This window comes from Micromys minutus (assembly GCF_963924665.1).
Source record: "Micromys minutus genome assembly, chromosome: 13".
Taxonomy (NCBI): domain Eukaryota; kingdom Metazoa; phylum Chordata; class Mammalia; order Rodentia; family Muridae; genus Micromys; species Micromys minutus.
This window is the reverse complement of record NC_137982.1, coordinates 47,839,478-47,854,593: the sequence shown is the minus strand read 5'-3', so window position 1 is coordinate 47,854,593 and position 15,116 is coordinate 47,839,478. Positions and strand designations below refer to the sequence as shown.

The window sequence follows — 15,116 nt, the reverse complement described above, 5'->3', positions numbered from 1 at the left end:
AAAAGGAGGCTGTTCAGATTTATGGATTTTATTAAGCCAGTTTTCTGAATCACTCTGCTATAAAGGAAAATAGCTTCTGCAGAGCTGTGGGCGGGGCTAGGAACAGACGGGTGGGGGCGGGGCGGGGTGTCAGCGGGATCGTCCTGTCTGCTGCCCAGGTGCTTCTGGGTACTGCACCACATCACCTCATCACGTTTCTATCTAAAATGGGAATCGAGAATCAGTCCATTTGAGATTGCAGTGAGCACACATCTGTTACCCTTCCAAATAATAAATAAATAAATAGCCAGGAAAACGGATGCCAGTCCGTCTATAGCAAAGAATTCCAAGCATGTGCTTTATGATAATACTGGACGTAGGGTCTTCCAGAGACTGCAGGCAGCAGGGTCCCCTCTACCCTGAATGCCGATGCTACATAGAGCTGAGGAGGACATAATTTATAGCACAAACTTACGGCTTCCACTAAGGTTGAGTTTTCCTCTCCTCTTCTTGCCTTTTTATTGGCTTTACTGCACGGTTGCCAATAGCAACACCCACTGGAAGCAAAGGGAGTTCAACACCATTGCAATTTGCCAGACAGTGGAGGCCTGACAATGTCAACCATCAATCAAATAGCTGTTTGTAATTGCCTCCATCTATTTCCCCTGTCTCGAGGTATCTGTCCCATTGCGGGTCAAGATTCAGAAACTGCTGACTAATGTCCTGGGTCTGCTCCTCCATGACTATGGGGAAGTTCGGAGAAAGGGTGGGAGCTCGCTTGGTGTCAATCCCTGGAGTTTAGTGGTTGGAATTCTAGGACTGGAAGGTATTTTTAAATCCCCTGCAAAGCAATTTCCTCCTCATGGACCTGAGTCATGTGTCGATCTATAGTTGGCTTTTCCAAAGCACAGAAGAGGAGACTTGCCAATTCTTACTTATCACTGTTGTTTCTTGCTGGAAGAAGGCATTTGAACTATGAGCCTTCTTCGAAATACAATTCCAACAGACCAGATTGTCTCCTTCCTTGGGCCTTTAGGCACGAACAGCTGAGATCAGTCCATCCTACTTTTGTAGGAGATGTATTTTTTTCAGAAAATATATTTATTCACACATACATAGTGAGTGTGTAGCTAATCCACGCAACATGCTACAACACAGCTGGAGATCCTGGTGGAGGACGGCAGCTGGGTAGCCGAGGGTGCGCCGGTGTACAGCAGGACAGGACTCCATCCCAGCTGGGCGCCAATGGCTTCTGGGATTCTGTAATTCTGCAGATTTCTATCTGTTAAATAAAAGCACCAACTTTTATTCCTTTTCTACTTCAAAGGACCAAGCTGTGCTTTGCTTTGGAAAATCCCAGGTCATTTTTTTTCTTTCTACTTCACAAATAAAATAGAAGCAAACCTGGGAGTCATCTTCTCACTGAAGGATGCAGAAATTCACGGATAGAGGGAGCAGCCACAGAACAACCTTCTTACAAGGTGTCTGAGCCCGCTTCTGACAATCCTGAATGAGGCAGCCATTGGCAGCTGCTTGTAGGTGTGTGTGCTCCCTTAGTTCCTAAAGGACAGCTTCTGGCTGTCTCGTGGCATGGCGTCCCATGTGGGAACCATTAGCTTAGAAGGGAATTTGTAAAGAGAGCCAAGAAAAGTAAAAATTGTACATGTGTTTCCTGTTTCTGAGACTTGAGGCCTGCATGTGTTGCAGGACTTCGGGTTTGCAGGTATCTAGGATTTAAAATTATCTTAGGACTATATTTATTAGTGCAGTGACAGTAATATGCCTCTGTTAGTGACTCAAGTCATTAGACTGACTTTACTCAATTTACTTTTTCTTTTTAAGATTTATTTATTTTATGTGTTTGAGTACACTGTTGCTGTCTTCAGACACACCAGAAGAGGGCGCTGGATTTCATTACAGATGGTTGTGAGCCACCATGTGGTTTCTGGGATTTGAACTCAAGACCTCTGGAAGAGCACTCAGTGCTCTTAACCACTGAGCCATCTCTCCAGCCCTACTCAATTTACTTTACAGTATAATTATTTTTAAAACCCGTTTACTGACCCTGGTAAGTCACAGAAACACACACAAACACAACTAATCATTGCTTCCAGTAATAGAAACAATTTCTCTCAAGTGCACCAGAAATTTAAACGTGTTTGGAATAAATTCAAATGTAAGGAAAAGTGAATTGGCCTGAGCTGGGGGATGACAAAAAGATTAACAAAAGCAACTGAAAGTGACCTAATTTGGGACCCTACATGCTCTGCCACCCTTCCTTTAGTGAATTCTATAGGTGTCATAGTAACAAACTCGGATTGCTCCTCTGGCCTGCACTGTCACGAGCTCCCAAACCCCAATTATACTAGGAAGTTAGAGATTAAATCTGGCTAATAGTGGCCAAAGTATCATACGCTTCTTAAGTACAGCTCTCAACCTGTGGGTCATGACCGTTTGGGGGGGGCACATATCAGACATCCTGCATATAAGATATTTACATCAAAATTCACAACAGGAGAGAATTTACAGTGCTGAAGTAGTAATGATTGTATGGTTGGGGGGTCACCACACCATGAGGAACTATATTAAAGGGTCGCAGCATTAGGAAGGTTGAGAACCACAGCGCTGACTGAACAATACCAGCACGAGGATGGCAGAAGTAAACTAGGGTGAGTCTGGAGAACTCGTGGTGGTGGCGGGGGCACTAGATTTAGCAGCACCCAGTGTTGTGCTCCCCTTGTCCCCCCTGCCCCCGTCTGGTGGTCTGGGGTTGTACATACTTTGATTCTGAATGTCCTTGCGTCCCTGTGCCCTCTCTCAGCAGCACTAACGGCAAACTGTTCATCTGTGTCCGTCTGTACCAATCAATGTGTCTGAATTTACACCCTGGTGCCAAAGCGTGTGTTTTATCAAGTAAACGAACTGCTTGCTGAGGCCGGCGTTTGTCTGCGCTCGTGTCTATGTGTGTGTGTTAGTGCGCTTGTTTTTCTCTTGCTTCAGCGTAGATTTAGATTAAATCATATTTAGGGCAGTTTTAAAGCGTAGCGCAGTGTAGAGATAGAAGTCTGGTTGTGGAGTCCCATTCCCTCCGAAGGCTGTTGCTTTCGCCATTTTCTTTTGACTTACAATTGGAAAAAGGATCCCCTGCTGACTTGTCTCCCAATTGTTGTTTTCCACAGAAGGGGTTGTGTGAAGCTTCTCTTCTCTGTGTGCCTTCAGGTTAATACTGCATTGTAAGGACCGCCCGGTTTAACGCTGCTTGGCCATTTCAGAAGCAGCTACACGTGGCTTTGAAACAGGCTGCTTAGAAAAAGAAAAAGAAAGAAAGACTTCTTGTTTTTAATAAAATGTTTAATGTTTAACTAAGATCCCTTGCATAGTCTTTGTTTTGAGAGCTGGGAGAAAGATACATGCTTCCCAATACCTACGATTGAAATTGTGACAATTTAGCTCATTAACTTTGGCAGTGCTGTCTGGCTGTGTCAGAGGAATCCGGGACACCTTATCTTTAAACTGACAAAAGATTCTTCCTGGCACCGAAGGCTGTCCGAAGGTAGAAGAGTTCTGCAGCCGGAAGCTGTCCCTGCAACCACTGTGCATTGCTTAAATCCGCATGGACAGTTACACAAAGTGGGGTCACATCTACATAGGGTTGACAGCCACAGTGACGTGATACGATTATGCAATGGCTTTCGGTGTTCAAACTTTAAAAAAAAAAAATTCTTATACCGTGGTGCCTCTTCTATCAGAATGAACGGCAACAAATAATCTAAAGCCAATTCAAACGTCTGGGGAGGAGGCACCCAGGGAGAGAGGGAGGAGGTGCAGTGTGGCCCTCTAGTGGACAGTATAAGCCAATACCAGCTCTGCCTGCTGCAGCCACTGGCTTCTTTTGTGTATTGCAGCCTGAAGTTCTACAGTGAGATGGAATGAGGATCTCTAACTCACAAAACGACTGTGGAGGTGACAGAGGGAAGTTAGGCAAAGTGGGCGTGCCTGGTGGTGAACATAGGGCATCCTACCTGGGGCTTGGAGTAGCTCTTTCTTTGACTGTTTTACAAATTAGGATCCACAGTTTTGCCCTTTTGTAAACCACAACCCTCCTGCACAATCAGAGATAAGTTGATTTAGTAACACTGTAAACTTTAAAATACAAGCTACTTGGTCAAAATCAAAGCCCATTCAAGATCTTCTTTGGATATTGAGGAAGATCTCTCTGTAAGATGAAGTGGTTCTCCAGCTAAACATGAGTGATCTTGTTGGTTCAGTGTACAGACAGCCCTAGTGTTTCAAAGAACTGAACTCAGGCTTCTAAAACTCAACCAATGACATTACAGACTTGGCCCTAATTTATTCGTTGCTTCCCTGTTCATAGTGGAGATGGGTTTCAATGACCAAAATTCAATGGGACTGAGCTCCCAAATGGACTATCCTCAGGGGGAGGGAAATTGTCAGGAGTCCTAATGGAGAAGAAAACAGTAACTTTGCAAATAATTTCCTTTATCAAAGAAAATGCTTACATGTGATTATGCATGAGGCACTCATGAATTAGTAATGTACCAGCCACAAGTGGTCACACTCATAGGGCAACAAAAGGTACTTCCCAGATAATTGTAAAAGGGAATCTCGATCCATCGCACATTGCTTTGTACTTTGGCAGGAAGAGCAGAAGGATGCTAAGAACCAAACATGCTTTTCCCTTGCTACGTTTTGCATACTCTTCCTGGTAATCGTCCCTCCCCTAGTCCAGCAAAACCAGCCACGGGTGTCACATTACTTTCTCAATCATTAACTCCTTTCTACACATCTCTAACACGATTCAGGAACCACTGCGTGCTGTCCTATTGCTGAGGATGATATTGCAGACTTGCAGACTTGCTTTTGACATATGCTCCAGCTTTTCAGGACCCTAATGTAAACAAAAATGGTCTTTTATATTTCATAATATTCCTTCTACTCGGTTTGTTTCCCAGGCTTTCCATCATGAAATAAACGACCTCCTTTTGTCTCTCCTGTCCAAGAAACAATGAAAGGACTCCCCAACCACCTATCAGAGACCGAATAAAGTCAGCCTATCACAGCAGAGGTTATGGTCATGCCAATTTCACAGTGGGATTGATGCACTCGTTGCATTTTGAAAATGACCCTGCTCTCCATCTGTCTAAGCCAAATGTCCTGCTCTTTCCAAGCCAGAACATTGGGGCAGCCTCCCATGAAATAAGGAGGAGTACACAAAATGGCTACCCTCCTGTGTACTTCTGCTGCTGTACTCCCAGATACTCACCAACACAGAGAGGTGGAACCCAAATGATCCCCTTCAGGTAGCCAAGAAATTTGGGAGAAAGCCAACAATCCTTTCAGTGTGTGTGTGTGTGTGTGTGTGTGTGTGCGCGCGCTTTAAAAAGTCATTTGAAGGTAGGATGTCTTCATCTTGTAAGTACTGTTGGGATTCTGTAAACCCCACCCTGCAGTTACCTGGCAACAGCCAGTTACCTGACACTTTATAGAGGCTGCTGGCCCCCTCCTCTCTCTCTTGCCCTCTTATGCTCTTGCTCTCTTGCTCTCCCCCTTACTCCTCTCCCCATTCCCTTCCCCCCTTCATGTGCTCATAGCTGGCCTCTACTTCTCTACTCCTCTCCTCTCTCTGCCTCCACTACCCTCTTAACTCCCCTCCCATGCCCTGAATAAACTCTATCCTGTACTATATCATCATGTGGTTGGTCCCTCAGGGGGTAGGAATTCCCAATGTGGGTCCCCCAGAGGCATCCCCCTTCCCCCCAGGTTTTGCTGCACCTCTATGGAGCATGTCCCCCTACTCGCTTCATCTTTTTCCTAACATTGGTGCCGAAACCCGGGACATCATCTTTTCCCTAACAAGTACAGCTTTGCAAGAGACTGAACGGATAAGAGGTCGTTTCCTGTTTCCGTGTTTACTCATCATAATTTAAGACCAGCCTTTTCACAATAACAGTCTATGCATAAAGAGTTTTAAATACTGAGTGTGAATTTCCAAGGAATAAATGTCAAGCAGACCAGCAATTGTAAAGGGAACATATTATATCCCTTAATATTCGAGCAGCAGAGGTCACATTACCCCCCCACACACACACACACACTACAGACTTCACCTAAAAGGGTACCAAAAAAATACCAGAGTAAAAGTAAACTCAGAATGGGGATATAGAAGTAGTTCTTACCTGCTTTCTGTGGAGTTCTTTGATGGGCCAAAGACCCACTCCACATACATGAAGTGGGTATGATTTGTTCCTTCTTATTGATTGCATGAATGTTTTTTGTGTGATGACATTCAAGAAGTCATATGGCTGCTAATCCTCAGCATGATGGAAGGCTGAAAGTACGTGAAGTCAGCTGTTATATGATAGGAGCAGCTGTGCACCTACGTCAGCCTTTTCTGTGTGATGCCAAGACCTAGGGGACAGACGACTTCACTGGGACTTGTAGATCTGTACGCTGCAGTTGATGCATATAAGTCTGAAGCCTACTGCCCACACCAATTTCGTTGGTTGTTTTTATAGAAAAAAAGACAGTAGTCTTTCCTCGTGCACACTTGGTGACCATATTTGGCCGGCCTTTGTAGATTACTAGAGACAGGAGGGTAGAATAATTTGTCACTCACTGTTGCTCGTGGAACCCAGCACTTGGTTTTCATAGTTCAGCGTCTCTGGTTTTTTGAATGAGAATGTCCCTCATAGGTTCAGATGTCTGAACACTTAGTGCCCAACTGGTGGCGCTGTTGGGGAAGCTGTGAAGTTATTGGAAGAGATATGTCACTGAGATTTAAAAAGTTTTCTGCCATCCCAGAATCACACTATCTACCTCCATCTTGGAGATCAATACGGCTCAGTGGAGGTGAGAGAGCTGCTTTTGCCCAGAATCTTGATGGGGAACTCAACTATGACTCATTCAAAAGGTTTCCTTTAGTCATTTGAGGGGAATGACTCATGTGTGGAAAAGCCTGATTCGATGCTCTTGTCTGCTTTTTGGCCTCTGCTATTTTACTTGGAACAGTTACTCAGCTAGATACTCTGCTCTGTCAGTGATGCTTGTGGGAAACTCTAGCTAACCTTCTCAGTGGCTTCCCTACCTGATTTCAACTAAATATTTATGAGCCTCCAAATTGATTATATTGAATTATCGATCTGATGTTTCTATCTGCTACTTCCTAGTATTTTACTTTGCTTGCTATATATTCTTAATAAACTGACATTCAAAAAAACCCGCTATTTGCAGATCATCTTCTATTCGGTAAAGAATGCTTGGTCACTGTCCTGTTCTATTAAGAAGTACAAACTTAACTCATACTGAAAGATAATTCAGGAGATTGCAAAGTATACGGGAGTTGGGGGGGTGGGGGGGAGACAGTACAAGATTCAAAAAACCTCAAGGGACCCCAGGCCCTTCTTTAGAGAAGTCTCAATATCTAGCCAGCAAATAAGCAAAGTTCATTCATTTTAACGAGCAGAGGGAGTATAAAACGCCTACTAACGGCCTAAATGGTCTCTTATAAGCTTTTCCTATTTGAATACACAAACAAACAAAAAAATACACCAAAGTCCCCAGGGTTAAGCGGAAGTGAAATAAGACTACAATTCCCAGAATGCAAAGCAGACACGTCACGTGGAGAGGTTAATAAAGGTGAATGCCTGGAGAAACGAGTAGTGCAGTGTCTGGACTGCTTGCAACAATTATCTATCCCTTCTCAAACTTCTGTCCCTACGTACTTTGTAGTCTTATAACACATAACGAGAAAATTCAGCGATGATGGCACTGGTTTCTTATCATGCGGAACAGGTACTTTCTACTCAGAGCTAACGACCGCCCTCTAGATGAACTTCCGTTTCCGGTTTCCTAGTTGCCTTGGAAACTAGCACGCGCTACGATTTTGGCGGCTATGGCTTGGCAAAGCAGTTCTGTAGTTCCCGACGGTGAGTTCACCGCGGTGGTGTACAGGCTCATCCGCGACTCCCGCTACTCAGAGGCCGCGCAGCTGCTGAGCGCAGAGCTGCAGAGGAGCCCCCGCAGCCGCGCAGGGCTGTCGCTGCTGGCCTACTGCTACTACCGCCTGCAGGAGTTCGAGCTCGCTGCAGAGTGCTATGAGCAACTGAGCCAGATGCACCCGGAGCTCGAGCAGTACCGCCTGTACCAGGCCCAGGCGCTCTACAAAGCCTGCCTGTATCCAGAGGCCACCCGGGTCGCCTTCCTCCTGGACAGTCCCGCCTATCAGACTCGAGTCCTTCGTCTCCAGGCTGCTATCAAGTACAGTGAGGGTGACCTGCCAGGAGCCAGGAGCCTGGTGGAGCAGCTGCTGAGTGGGGAAGCTGGAGAAGACAGTGGAGGGGAGAATGACCCAGATGGTTTGGTCAACATGGGTTGTCTGCTGTACAAAGAGGGGCACTATGAAGCTGCCTGCTCCAAGTTCTTTGCGGCCCTGCAGGCTTCCGGCTACCAGCCCGATGTATCTTACAACCTAGCGTTAGCTTGTTACAGCAACAGGCACTATGCCCCAGCCCTGAAGCACATCGCCAATATCATTGAGCGGGGCATCCGTCAACACCCAGAACTAGGTGTGGGCATGACCACCGAAGGCATTGATGTTCGCAGTGTTGGCAACACCATGGTTCTTCACCAGACTGCTCTTGTCGAAGCCTTCAACCTCAAGGCAGCCATAGAGTACCAGCTGAGAAACTATGAGGCAGCCCAAGAAACCCTGACTGACATGCCACCCAGAGCAGAGGAAGAGTTGGACCCTGTGACCCTGCACAACCAGGCTCTGATGAACATGGACACCAAGCCCACAGAGGGCTTTGAAAAGCTCCAGTTTCTGCTCCAGCAGAACCCCTTCCCCCCAGAGACCTTTGGCAACCTGTTGCTGCTTTACTGTAAATATGAGTACTTTGACCTGGCAGCTGACGTCCTAGCAGAAAATGCCCACTTGACCTACAAGTTCCTCACACCCTATCTCTACGACTTCTTGGATGCCATGATCACCTGCCAGACAGCTCCTGAAGAGGCTTTCATTAAACTGGACGGGCTGGCTGGCATGCTGACTGAGCAGCTCCGGAGACTCACAAAGCAAGTTCAAGAAGCGAGGCATAACAGAGATGATGAAATTATTAAAAAGGCTGTGAATGAATATGATGAAACCCTTGAGAAGTATATCCCTGTGCTGATGGCCCAGGCAAAAATCTACTGGAATCTTGAGAATTATCCAATGGTGGAGAAGATCTTCCGCAAATCTGTGGAATTCTGTAACGACCATGATGTGTGGAAACTGAATGTGGCCCATGTCCTCTTCATGCAGGAGAACAAATACAAAGAGGCCATTGGTTTCTATGAGCCCATTGTCAAGAAGAATTATGACAACATCCTGAGTGTCAGCGCTATTGTGTTAGCCAACCTCTGTGTTTCCTACATCATGACAAGTCAAAACGAGGAAGCCGAGGAGCTGATGAGGAAGATTGAGAAGGAGGAGGAACAGCTCTCTTATGGTGACCCAGACAAGAAAATCTACCACCTTTGCATTGTGAATTTGGTGATAGGGACCCTGTACTGTGCCAAAGGAAACTATGACTTTGGCATCTCTCGGGTCATCAAAAGCCTGGAACCTTACCACAAAAAGCTAGGGACTGACACGTGGTATTATGCCAAAAGATGCTTCCTGTCCTTACTGGAGAACATGGCAAAGCACATGATAGTGCTTTGTGATGGTGTAGTTCAGGAATGTGTGCAGTTTCTAGAGCACTGTGAGCTTTATGGTAGAAACATCCCAGCTGTTCTAGAACAGCCCTTAGAGGAAGAAAGGATGCACACCGGGAAGAACACAGTCACTTATGAGTCCAGGCAGCTGAAAGCCCTGATTTATGAGGTCATAGGGTGGAATGTGTAGTAGCTTCTATTAATGACTTTTTGACAAAGGCTTTATTATGTTGGCATTGTGTTTCAACTCTAAGGTTTAGCATTTTCACACTTTTTACACGTTGCACATTGTCTACTTTAAATGTTTATTCAATTAGATACATCTTTTTTCAATGAGAAACTTCACCAAATGAACCCAGAAGCATTCGTTTAAAATCTCAGACCTGAAAGGAGGAAGTACCATCCAATAGGGTTGATAACATCTTTTCATTGCTGCTTCACACTGAGTTTGCTTGTTTGTTGTTTGTGAACAACAGGACCTTATCCCCGGAGGACATGTATCAACCATGAACCTTAGTTACATGATATTTGGAATTTAGAAGTAGTTTCAGGGATTACATGTTCTGCTTTAGTTTATCCTTGTGATTATTTTATTTGCAGTGTAGGAGTTTTGTACACTTGTAGATTTTAAAGTTTTTCTTGTTTTGGATTTTTGTTTTCTTTATTAAAGACAGAAGTAATGCTTGACAAAAGTGTTCACATTGTTAAGGCTCTTTCCTGGATGTGCAAAATCCAGTGTGAAATTTTGTCCCTAAATAAAAAATATAGTGCTGTTGTTTGAAGCTAATAAACAATTGACATTCGATTTTTTACTGTTCATTATTGACCTTTAGTAGTGATTGATAATGTAAGTAATTTTAAAAGTCAATATTTAATTTTTATGCTGCTGTAGCTATTAGAAGACATTAATTCTGGGGTTTCCTCTCTTAGTATCTTCCGAAAGGGAAATACATTTTATTCTATTTGACATTCTGACATTAATGGTATATAAATATTGATACATGAAATTGTATTTATATAATTTAAAGTTATATAAAAAGCATCCGTTACTTTTATTCTTCATTCTACCAGTCTTATGGCCACAGTCTTCCCAGTTAGCTCTCAGGGGAAGCCCGTGGGAGGGAATTCATCTCAATCTACTCAAGACCACCATTTCCTAAAGACATAAAGTACATCCCGGTTTCTTCCATGATGTTCTTCTGTTCTTACTCACTGACAGTCTATCTTACAGAACGTCAAAGAGACTTCAAAAGTTTTGAACCCACAAAACAACCAAATTCTGGTAATGCAACAACAGCTTTCTATTATGCTGTTGCTATAACGAAATACTCTTCTTCTTCCAGAAAGTGGGAATCGCTTATGTTTACAGGGGTTGTGTGGATAATATGAAGTATGGCATACATATGTTTTACATTCATACACAAACAATAATCTCTTTGGGTAGAGAAATATTAGCAGATGTATCAGAGATTTTACCGCAAAGTGTTTTTACATTATGATTGGACCTGTTGCTGTTCACTCAAGATGTGAAAGATTTCAAGTTTAAAAGAAACACAGAAGGATTTATAAAATGCTGGTTTAAGTTCAAGAAGCGTTCACAGCACTTCCCTTCCAAGAAGGGCCAGTTTCTTCTCTTCGAAACCAACTTCCGGGATACGTTTAAAAAAAAAAAAAAAAAAAAAGCTCCAGACTTCCGTTGGACTGTTGCCTTGGGAACAAGCACACTCAATCTTGGCAGTTATGGCGGGGCTGAGCAGCTCGCAGATTCCCGACGGTGAGTTCACCGCGGTGGTGTACAGGCTCATCCGCGACTCCCGCTACTCAGAGGCCGCGCAGCTGCTGAGCGCAGAGCTGCAGAGGAGCCCCCGCAGCCGCGCAGGGCTGTCGCTGCTGGCCTACTGCTACTACCGCCTGCAGGAGTTCGAGCTCGCTGCAGAGTGCTATGAGCAACTGAGCCAGATGCACCCGGAGCTCGAGCAGTACCGCCTGTACCAGGCCCAGGCGCTCTACAAAGCCTGCCTGTATCCAGAGGCCACCCGGGTCGCCTTCCTCCTGGACAGCCCCGCCTATCAGACTCGAGTCCTTCGTCTCCAGGCTGCTATCAAGTACAGTGAGGGTGACCTGCCAGGAGCCAGGAGCCTGGTGGAGCAGCTGCTGAGTGGGGAAGCTGGAGAAGACAGTGGAGGGGATAATGACCCAGATGGTTTGGTCAACATGGGTTGTCTGCTGTACAAGGAGGGGCACTATGAAGCTGCCTGCTCCAAGTTCTTTGCGGCCCTGCAGGCTTCCGGCTACCAGCCCGATGTATCTTACAACCTAGCGTTAGCTTGTTACAGCAACAGGCACTATGCCCCAGCCCTGAAGCACATCGCCAATATCATTGAGCGGGGCATCCGTCAACACCCAGAACTAGGTGTGGGCATGACCACCGAAGGCATTGATGTTCGCAGTGTTGGCAACACCATAGTTCTTCACCAGACTGCTCTTGTCGAAGCCTTCAACCTCAAGGCAGCCATAGAGTACCAGCTGAGAAACTATGAGGCAGCCCAGGAAGCCCTGACTGACATGCCACCCAGAGCAGAGGAAGAGTTGGACCCTGTGACCCTGCACAACCAGGCTCTGATGAACATGGACGCCAAGCCCACAGAGGGCTTTGAAAAGCTCCAGTTTCTGCTCCAGCAGAACCCCTTCCCTCCAGAGACCTTTGGCAACCTGTTGCTGCTTTACTGTAAATATGAGTACTTTGACCTGGCAGCTGACGTCCTAGCAGAAAATGCCCACTTGACCTACAAGTTCCTCACACCCTATCTCTACGACTTCTTGGATGCCATGATCACCTGCCAGACAGCTCCCGAAGAGGCTTTCATTAAACTGGACGGGCTGGCTGGCATGCTGACTGAGCAGCTCCGGAGACTCACAAAGCAAGTTCAAGAAGCGAGGCATAACAGAGATGATGAAATTGTCATAAAGGCTGTAAACGAATATGACGAGACCCTTGAGAAGTATATCCCTGTGCTGATGGCCCAGGCAAAAATCTACTGGAATCTTGAGAATTATCCAATGGTGGAGAAGATCTTCCGCAAATCTGTGGAATTCTGTAACGACCATGATGTGTGGAAACTGAATGTGGCCCATGTCCTCTTCATGCAGGAGAACAAATACAAAGAGGCCATTGGTTTCTATGAGCCCATTGTCAAGAAGAATTATGACAACATCCTGAGTGTCAGCGCTATTGTGTTAGCCAACCTCTGTGTTTCCTACATCATGACAAGTCAAAACGAGGAAGCCGAGGAGCTGATGAGGAAGATTGAGAAGGAGGAGGAACAGCTCTCTTATGGTGACCCAGACAAGAAAATCTACCACCTTTGCATTGTGAATTTGGTGATAGGGACCCTGTACTGTGCCAAAGGAAACTATGACTTTGGCATCTCTCGGGTCATCAAAAGCCTGGAACCTTACCACAAAAAGCTAGGGACTGACACGTGGTATTATGCCAAAAGATGCTTCCTGTCCTTACTGGAGAACATGGCAAAGCACACGATCATGCTGAGGGACAGTGTTATTCAAGAATGTGTGCAGTTTCTAGAGCACTGTGAGATTTTTGGCAGAAATATCCCAGCTGTTCTAGAACAGCCCTTAGAGGAAGAAAGAATGCACATTGGAAAAAATACAGTCACGTATGAGTCCAGACAGTTGAAAGCTCTGATTTATGAGATCATAGGGTGGAATATGTAGTTAGAAAGGATTTTTAGATTCTATTTTTCTCCTTTTCTGTTTTTTCCAGCTCGTGTCTATTCTTTGTTTGTTTTAGGTTTGACTCTGTCTGATTTACCACCAGGACAGCCTTTCCACCTCGGTAGCATTGGTGTATGTGTTCTAGGCCCTGACATTTTCACTAGTTGACATGTCTGCAGTTGCTTCAGTGACATCTCTGCAGAAGCAAAAGCCCTGAGCAGCTCTGAGTCTGGGCTCTGTGCTGTGTAGGATGAGCACTCATCAGTTACTGTGTACCATCCTGCTCCCACTGCCTGGGAGACCCAGTTGCTGGACCACAACACACCATCTCTCCATTAGCAAAGAGAAACAGAAGGCAGGCTTCGTTCTGTTGATAGACCGTGCCACTCAATAAATATTCTTCACCACATGACTGGAGGCTTTTATTTCTTTTGGTTGACTGCTTTGCTTGTTGCTTTTTTCTGGGGCCTTTTCTGTTAGTTTGAGATTTCCCACTCTCTGGAGCCCTCGAAAACCAAAGTCTAATATGGATGTGGCCTAATTAAATTGAAAGTACAAGTTCTTATTTTCCTAGGTTCTTTCCAGGTTATTTTTAGCAAGCAGTTCCATTTTTCTCCCCTGATGTTGTTGGTACAGTCAACATTTCACTTCTCTTTCTGCTTTGCGTTTTCTATAGTTGATTGTACCTCATCAGTACTAAGTGTGGAAGTTCTTAAAAGATGTGTGCTTGGGCGTGTGGCATGCATGTGCTATGATGTGTTTACAGAGGTCAGAAAACAACTTTAGAAGTAGGTTTCCCCTTTGTGCTGTGAACTCATGGATTGGACTCAAGCCCTCAACCCTGCCTGGCAAATTCTTTTTACCTGTTGAGCTATCTTGGAAGCTCAAGTTTAGAAGCTTTTGAAGGTTTTTAGTTTAGAGAGAAGTGTTGAACCGAAGATGGGAAAGGGGGCAAGGGGATTGTACAGCCTGTAGGTCTTAAACAATTCACTTAATTCCTTAGGGTCCGATAGTCCTTCCAGCTACTAGACACTTTCTACATTTACTCTTGGCAATAACATTTCAGTAAAATCCAAAGAAAAGTTTTCTTCTTTTATAACCTGGTATGATAAGTCTAGTCAAAATGAAATACATAACCATATTTCAAATTAGTGCTGTCTAGCATTTTGGCTTACAGAAAATGTTAATCATTAAGAGGAATGCTATCTAATAACTTACTGATTACTAAAAAATTTGAGGTGTTTCTTAACCTAGTATTTTTGTTTACAACTCTAGCTGCAAATGTATACAACACAGTCCTTTTTTCTGTTACATTGTGCTTAAACTATGTATCATATTAATATTTAGAAATAATTCTAATGAATGATTTTTTAAATTAAGATAGGAAATTCTTTACATTCCCTTTTCAATTTATCAAAAAAAAAATTGCATGTTTTCTCATTGGAGGAGAGATTTATTCTTAATTAGTTCCTAAAATGAAAAACTACCTTTTGGTTCAGAATTTGTATTGACGGGCTTTTAGAATGTGGCTAGCCACACAAACAGTTATTCTTGGAATACATGGAGCCTCTCCTGTCCCTGCGGTGAGGACTCCCAACTGCCAGTCCTCCAGCTATCTGGAATCAGAGAAGCAGGTGAAATGAAGATGTACTGGAGATCTAACTGTGTGACACACTTCACCTCAT

The 15,116-nt window shown here is 44.6% G+C and overlaps 2 protein-coding genes and 1 long non-coding RNA gene across 5 annotated transcripts; 2 read left to right on the top strand and 1 right to left on the bottom strand.

The window, feature by feature from the left end:
* Positions 1-77: 77 nt before the first annotated feature.
* LOC308428659 lies at positions 78-6,296 on the bottom strand. 3 transcript variants are annotated; one of them, XR_013975301.1, is made up of 4 exons: positions 6,177-6,277; positions 4,002-4,082; positions 3,106-3,279; positions 78-1,261 (listed from the first exon to the last, which is right to left on the bottom strand). It is a non-coding gene; the product is annotated as an uncharacterized lncRNA (long non-coding RNA). The 3 variants fall into 3 exon arrangements; XR_013975299.1 differs by lacking the exon at positions 4,002-4,082 and having other exon boundaries at positions 3,106-3,282; positions 6,177-6,296; XR_013975300.1 differs by lacking the exon at positions 4,002-4,082 and having other exon boundaries at positions 6,177-6,293.
* Positions 6,297-7,891: 1,595 nt separating this feature from the next.
* On the top strand, positions 7,892-9,886 carry LOC308429349 (intraflagellar transport protein 70A1; the record flags this gene model as incomplete). The annotated part of the gene is made up of 1 exon (XM_080928136.1): positions 7,892-9,886. The coding sequence occupies one exon, from the start codon at positions 7,892-7,894 to the stop codon at positions 9,884-9,886; it is 1,995 nt and encodes a 664-aa protein (XP_080784262.1).
* Positions 9,887-11,436: 1,550 nt separating this feature from the next.
* LOC308428858 (intraflagellar transport protein 70A2) lies at positions 11,437-13,431 on the top strand (the record flags this gene model as incomplete). The annotated part of the gene is made up of 1 exon (XM_080927421.1): positions 11,437-13,431. One exon carries the CDS (start codon positions 11,437-11,439, stop codon positions 13,429-13,431), a length of 1,995 nt encoding a protein of 664 aa, XP_080783547.1.
* Positions 13,432-15,116: the final 1,685 nt, after the last annotated feature.